Below are 6,855 nucleotides of genomic sequence, written 5' to 3'. Positions count from 1 at the left end.
TGTCAGCGATGGCGTCTTAGCGTTGGCGTCCGCCATGGGCGACGTCAGGACCGCGACACGATCGCGACGCCGTTCGCGCCCACGCGTCCCAAGTCCTCGGCGACAAGAGCAACGACGAGCGCATCCTCGCGGGAGGGAGGAGCGCGTGTGGCCAGCTACCCTACTTTCTCCATGCGCCGACTCCCCTTCTCCCTCCCCGGATATGCGCGAGTCCATGGCGGTGGCTTCCTCGAGCTGGCGCGAGGCGGGGCGGAGGCGCGCAGCTGCGGCGGTTGGGAATGGGCGCGAGAAGGACGAAGGGGACCCACCTCCGGCAGGATACAGTCTCGTCCGTACCACGCTGCATTTCCAGTGTCGCGGGCGAGACGGTAGGATAGCTTCTCTCTTAGCGTAGCCTGCTGCGGGAGATTTTACTGTAAAAACGTCCTTGATGATGCCGTAGCGTTCCCGGTAGCGGACCTAGTGCAGATAGTCTTACCACCTTTGAGGACCATTTATTGATGGTTTTTTATAAGGCCAGTCTCAAGGTATAGTTTTATGGGAACATATCTGGTGGAAACCACAACCTTCGTGAAAATCTATGCAAATCATGGTAAAAAAGTCGTCTAAATTCACCAAATAAACCACACATGTAGATGATATGATGATACACAAACTTGTAAAATATCTTGTCCAAACTCGACTTCATTTGTGAGATATAAAAATAGCAAATTTCAAGCAAGAAAGCTGTCCAAATGATTTGTTGGAAATTTGTTTGAAATTTGTTATTTTTATATCTCAGGAACAAAGTCGAGTTTGGATAAGATATTTATAAGATTATGTATCATAGTATCATCTACATGTGTTTTTTTAATGAATTTAGATGACTTTTTTACCGTGATTTGTATAGATTTTCACAAAGGTTGCGGTTTTCAACAGATATGTTCCCAAGTTTTATTGCACAATTATTAAGATTGGAAACTTATATCGATAACCGAGCTGGATGAATATCAATATATCATAGCCTAATATGGATGAAATTCCTCTCTGTATTATGGAACTCCCCTTCCTCTCTTCTTTATAATGACCTTGCTACTATATCAGCAAATATGCTGAGGTGACGTAAAATTCAATGTTTATAAAACTTTTATGAAACTGGCACTGAGATCGCTCTAGCCTTATGAAACGCTCACTAAAATTATCCTCGTAGCAAACATCAATAGACACGCCTTAAGCCCTTAAATAAAGTGGTACAGGAAAAGAAGAAAAAAAAACTGTGAAATAGACCTTGATGGATCGGGCCCGGAGAGAAAGAGGTGTGCTGGTTCCTTATTCTCTCTCTTGTCGTGGTCGTCGTGGTCTTTTTCTTCTTTTCTTCTTCTTTTTTAACATTTCTTCTCCTTTTTGGATTGAGGTATTAGTAACTTTTTGTGGTCATGGATGACGTTAATTATGTGCCATCCTGAAGAACATCTAGAAACAAGCCGGGGAGAATGGTGGCGGCGAATTTTGAGCAGCCAACTAGCCAATCAATCACTCCATCATATATCTGCTAGCAGTGAGTGATGCTGGATGCCTTCTGGGCTTTCAAACATCGCGTCGCGTCGCTTCTAGTATTCGCATCTTCCATCTGCAACACGGCTACAGTAGATTGGTTATCTCCTGTGACCCTGTCGGTCTTCCAAATTTGCTCACTACTCGTCCCCAACCACCTGCCGCAATCGTCGATATTGGCAGCGGACCCGCGATGGCCATGGGTCCGGCACTTGCAGGGTCCTCCTCGGCACCTCCTCGCCTCCGCGTCCACGACACCGCCCTCGTGCCGCCGTCCCCGTCGCCGCCGGAGACCTCGCTCCCGCTCACCTTCTTCGACATCTTCTGGCTCCACTCCCCGCCCGTCGAGCGCCTCTTCCTCTACCGCCTCGCCCCCGACGCTGACGTGGCCGCCATCGTCTCCAACCTCAAGGACTCCTTGCACCAGGCCGTCCGCGCCTTCTACCCGCTCGCCGGGCGCCTCCGCCTCACCCCCGGCACGTCCGGCCGCTACGAGCTGCACTACCGCCCGGGTGACGCCGTCACCTTCACCGTCGCCGAGTGCGACGCCGACGACGCGGACATCGACGGCCTCGCGTGTGATGATCCCCGCGAGGTTGCCAAGATCGCGGCGCTCGTGCCGCCGCTGCCGGAGGGCGGCAGGCTGTTAGCCCTGCAGGCAACAGTGCTGTCCGCACGCCGTGGCCTCGCCATCGGCGTCACCGGGCACCACGCCTCCTGCGATGGCTCGGGCTCGACGCACTTCCTGCACATCTGGGCGGCCGCATGCATCGGCGCCGAAGCGCCGCCCCCACCTCCCGTCATCGACCGGACTCTCCTCCTTGCCGACCCGAGGGGCCTGTACGACATCTTCTTCCAAGGGGCGCCCAGCACCGATGAGATGGAGTTCGTCAAGATGTCCGCCGACAAGCTCCTCGCCACGTTCACCCTGTCCAAGGACGACCTGCAGCGCGTCAAGGACATCGTGGCCGATGAGGCCATGAGACGCGGCGCTGCGCCGCCGCGGTGCTCCTCTCTTGTCGCCACCCTTGGTTTCGCCTGGTCGCGCTACCTCCAGGGAGCCAGAGAGAGCTGCGGCTCCGACGAGGGCGCGGTGACCAACATCCTCTTCCCTGTTGATCACCGCTCCCGGATGAAGCCTCCTCTCCCGGAAAAGTACCTCGGCAACTGCGTCGGCCCAGCATTCGGGGTGGCACCCAAGGGCGAGCTGGCGGCGGCGGGCGCAGGCGGCCTCTTCAGCGCGTGCGCCGCCGTCGCCGCCGCCATAGACGAAGCTGTGCGCGACATCGGGACTCCCAGCATGGACGCGTGGCTGGACCGCGTCAGGGAGGCAAGCGCGAAAGGCGTCCTGTCCGTTGCCGGATCGCCGAGGTTCCGCGTCTACGAGCTGGACTTCGGATTCGGCCGGCCGGCGAAGGTGGACATCGTGTCCGTGGCGAGGACCGGTGCGGTGGCGCCGGCGGAGAGCCGGAGCGGCACCGGCGGGATGGAGGTTGGCGTCTCTTTGCAGCCCGCTGGCATGGAGAGGTACCTGAAGTGCTTCGCGGATGGTATCGCGTGGCTCCGCCAGCGAAGTTGAGAATTGAAGATGGGATTGTGTGAATGCTGAATTTGGTGGCGCATGGAGGGCGACACACGCCGGCAAGCTAGTACAAGATCAATGTTGCAACTAGTCACGTGTAGACTACTGGTTTGTCTTTTTATATACATTATTAGATCATTGTGATTTCATTTAGTGTGTTGTATAGTCCAACACACAATTATTTATCCTTTTTACTCAGTTACTACGAGCAAAATAACTTGCGTAATTGCAAGGTACTTGAGCTTTAAGGCTATAGACCCAAGGCTTAGACTAGGAGCGAAGCTGGATCTGGTCCAAACCTAGAGTAGATCCCACATGACACTACTACAATAACTATTAACTAGATGGACAAAAATTATTAACCGAGGCATTTTTCACAACCGCCTCAGATTAAAGGTCATGGTAAATGACATATTTTCTGAGACAGTTGTCTGCCCATCTCAGTTAATCAAATAGAAAGAAAAAAGCCAATGGACAGCCCCGACTCGGTTAATAAAAAATGATCGTCTCGGTTAATCGATACCATTAATCGAGATGGTTGAAGTTTCTGCCCACCTCGGAGGTGTTTTAAAAAAATTGCGGTAAATTATTTTTTTGTAGTAGTGTGACCAATCTTTTTGTCTCCAACGACCACTACTGGCGACATCCTAGTTTTTCCGGTTTCTTTCATGAGGAGGCTTGCCATGCAAAAATTATCGCTCTGTTCAACTATCTTGTCAGCCAGCCGGTTAGTAGTATTTTTCTCTCACATCAAATCAGTATCAGCCACCAGCTAATAACCAGCCATCAATATTTTTTTTTCTAACAACAAATCAGCACCAGCTACCAGCCACAGCAAGCCATCCAACGAAAACCCCTCTCTCTGTACCTACTCGTTGCATAACAGGTAGTGATCTTCTTATATTAGAGTAGCAATTATGCTGCTGGATGTATAGGCTGCTTTCTTTTGGACCGTTTTCTTAGCAATGATCAATGAAGCTATCACTTATCTTCAACCCATCGGTGTCTCAACGAGAAAGATGCGGGTGGCTTTGCTTCATGGGTGGGGGCCAGATAGCTACATGTCGTGTAAGCAACGCTGCTGACCTGATGGATGGTAAGATGGTAGTTCAGTATTCCTCGTTATAGGTTGTAGGACAAGATTTTCAAATTTTATTCAACCTTTTATTTCTCTTGTCAGTTATAATATGCTCATTGTATTTGAAATCATACATACATAATTTTTGCGTCACGAAATTGATGCCATTAGATTTGTACTAAAAATGTCTTACGGTAAGTTAAACATTAATAGAGTCAACTTTTTGTGAAGGACTTGTACTCCCTCCTTCCCCGTTTATAAGGCATGGTGAAACATGACACGGTCTTCTAAACAACACTTTGACCATTTATTTATCATATATTATATCACTTTTGATTATAAACTTATAATCATTGTAAAATATATTTGATTATGAATCCAATCATATGAAATTTGCATTATAAAAATAAAAATTTAATAGTCAAATTATTAGTCAAAGATGACAAGGTTTGAATCTTGATATACGTGTATGCCTTATAAACAGGGAAGGAGGGAGTACTACAGAAAATAACATACGTCTTGTAATTTTTTAATTGAAGGAGTAGTATTACCTTTCTAGAAGGTCGATATCATGTTAGAAGCACACTTCAAGCAGACAATTATTTAGAGAAGAAAAACCTTTCCACACTCGTGGAACAATACAGGAAACATGCTCGTTTTTCAGAAAAAAACATGTGTGGTTTTCAAGACCTGAACAGGTTTCCAAGCACAATACCAGTGCTGTTGCGCAATAATGGCCTGTCCCCTGTCTGCTTTTACGAATCAACTTCAACGAAGAGTCGACATCCTCAGAAGTTTTGACAACAGTTCGCCAGATTATATTCATACTTGGTGTAATTTTTTTTGTCCAAAAGTAGTCTTTCAAATTGTGCTTTTAACAATGATACTATTCTTATAGAGATATGTTGGATTGATCTCCCGGGCCAGATCGGGCCTTGGTCACGCGCCCTGATCGGGGCGCCCAACCGTTTTGTGGTTGGTGGGCCCCCGTCACGCTGCGCATATAAAAAGAGGTGGGGGACCCCACGGCTCGAGTACTAAAGTTCGCCGCCGTCGCCCCCTCTACCTACAGACCTAACCCTAACCCGATCTAGGGAGCGCAGTGGCGACGGGAAGTTTCGCCGACTCCACCTCTCCGACGCGCCTCTCCGCCCCGGTCGCCGGCCAGTGCCGTTGGCGACCCGAAGGCCGCCGACACCCACGCCGAACCTCGCCGCCACCGGACGTGCTCTTCTCCGACCCGGAGTTCGTCGCCGCCATCATCGGCAAGACTACTCCGAGCTCCAGCGCCTCCGCCCCGCCGCCTGCCGCCGCCGGTTCTGGTCACCTACTCCCGTCTCTCTCTCCCCCCCTCTGTCTCTTGTCTCTCTCTTGTAGTAGATTAGAGATGAACCCTTTTGTTTACTACTTAGAATGTTCCCCATACCCGATTTGTTTGCCTAGTCTCGATCTTGTACAGAACTCTAGAAGTTATGAATATAACATTGGTATCAGCCGATCTAGCGCATAGATCGGGTCTTTTTGGGGAAGAATCGAAGAAACAAGAAGAACCAGAGAAGAGAAACGATCTCGAATCGAAAAGAAAATCCAAGAAACCCTAACCCTAACCCTAGAAGAAGACTCCGAGAAAGGAGGGAACTCACCTTTTCCCGGGCAAGAATCAACGCGTGTGCCACCGCTCGTCGGCGTGCGCACATGATTCCGGCCGCCGTTCGCTGTCGCGCACACCCGCGCGCGGGATCCGACCCGGACCAAATCAAGGGCGCCACCCGCGGCCACCTCGACGACCACGCACTCACCCTCGAGCGAGCCGCGGCAGCGCCGCCATCGTCCCCGGCACCGGTCGCTGTCGAGCCGCCGGCGTCCGTCGCCGCTCGCGAGTGAGAAGAAGGGGGGAGAAGAAAATGACTGGTTAGGGTTTTGGGGCCGACGCCCCGCCGGTTTTGTTTGACCGGGATCGGCGCCCAGCCGTCAGATTTGATCCGACGGTCTGGGGGCAGCCGCCGGCCAAGCAGTCCAGAAACGGCCCAAGAGGGCGAGGATGGCGTGCCGCGCCGGGCTGGTTTGCCGGCCCGGCAGTCGGCTGCTGGGCCAAAGGCCCAGGCGCGGAGAGCGCGCTGCGCCTTGACGGGCCACGGGCCGAAAGTGGCCTTGGGCTCTAAGAAATTTTGAGAATTCATTCTGTTTTTTCTTTATTCAGAAGCTTTTTCAATTTGAATTTGACTATGTTTTGTATAGAATTTTGAATTTACACCAAAGTGTAAATTATTTAGAATCAAGAACACATAATTCTGCTTCTGAATATTTAGAATTTTCACACGTTTTCCGCTGCGAAGAATTACTATTGTTGTTTCTCCATGTTAATTTGAACCAACGAGATAATTGACATAGAAAAATATAGAATTTGTTTTTGAATTCAGAATTTTTAGTATATTATGATATTGTAATTTCTGACCAAAGTTGATATTGTAATATTATAATCATTTTCTAGAAATTACTTCCTGCATTTTTCTATCTCTGCCCAAAGGTGATTTAGATTTCATGCACAGAATACTGTATGTTTGAATTTTGACCAAAGTTAAATTTAAACATGCAATTATTATTATCGAGATTTTGTCCTTATTTTTCTGAATTTTACTTTCAAGCTTTATATCATATGTGA

At 49.5% G+C, this 6,855-nt stretch overlaps 1 protein-coding gene across 1 annotated transcript; it reads left to right on the top strand.

Annotated features, from left to right (window-relative positions):
* Positions 1 to 1,343: 1,343 nt before the first annotated feature.
* LOC120675282 (phenolic glucoside malonyltransferase 1-like) lies at positions 1,344 to 3,363 on the top strand. Its single transcript, XM_039956408.1, has one exon. The coding sequence runs from the start codon at positions 1,727 to 1,729 to the stop codon at positions 3,110 to 3,112; it is 1,386 nt and encodes a 461-aa protein (XP_039812342.1). The 5' UTR covers positions 1,344 to 1,726; the 3' UTR covers positions 3,113 to 3,363.
* Positions 3,364 to 6,855: the final 3,492 nt, after the last annotated feature.

The sequence above is a fragment of the Panicum virgatum genome, chromosome 5N (assembly GCF_016808335.1).
Source record: "Panicum virgatum strain AP13 chromosome 5N, P.virgatum_v5, whole genome shotgun sequence".
Classification (NCBI taxonomy): domain Eukaryota; kingdom Viridiplantae; phylum Streptophyta; class Magnoliopsida; order Poales; family Poaceae; genus Panicum; species Panicum virgatum.
This window is presented reverse-complemented; position numbering and strand designations above follow the sequence as displayed.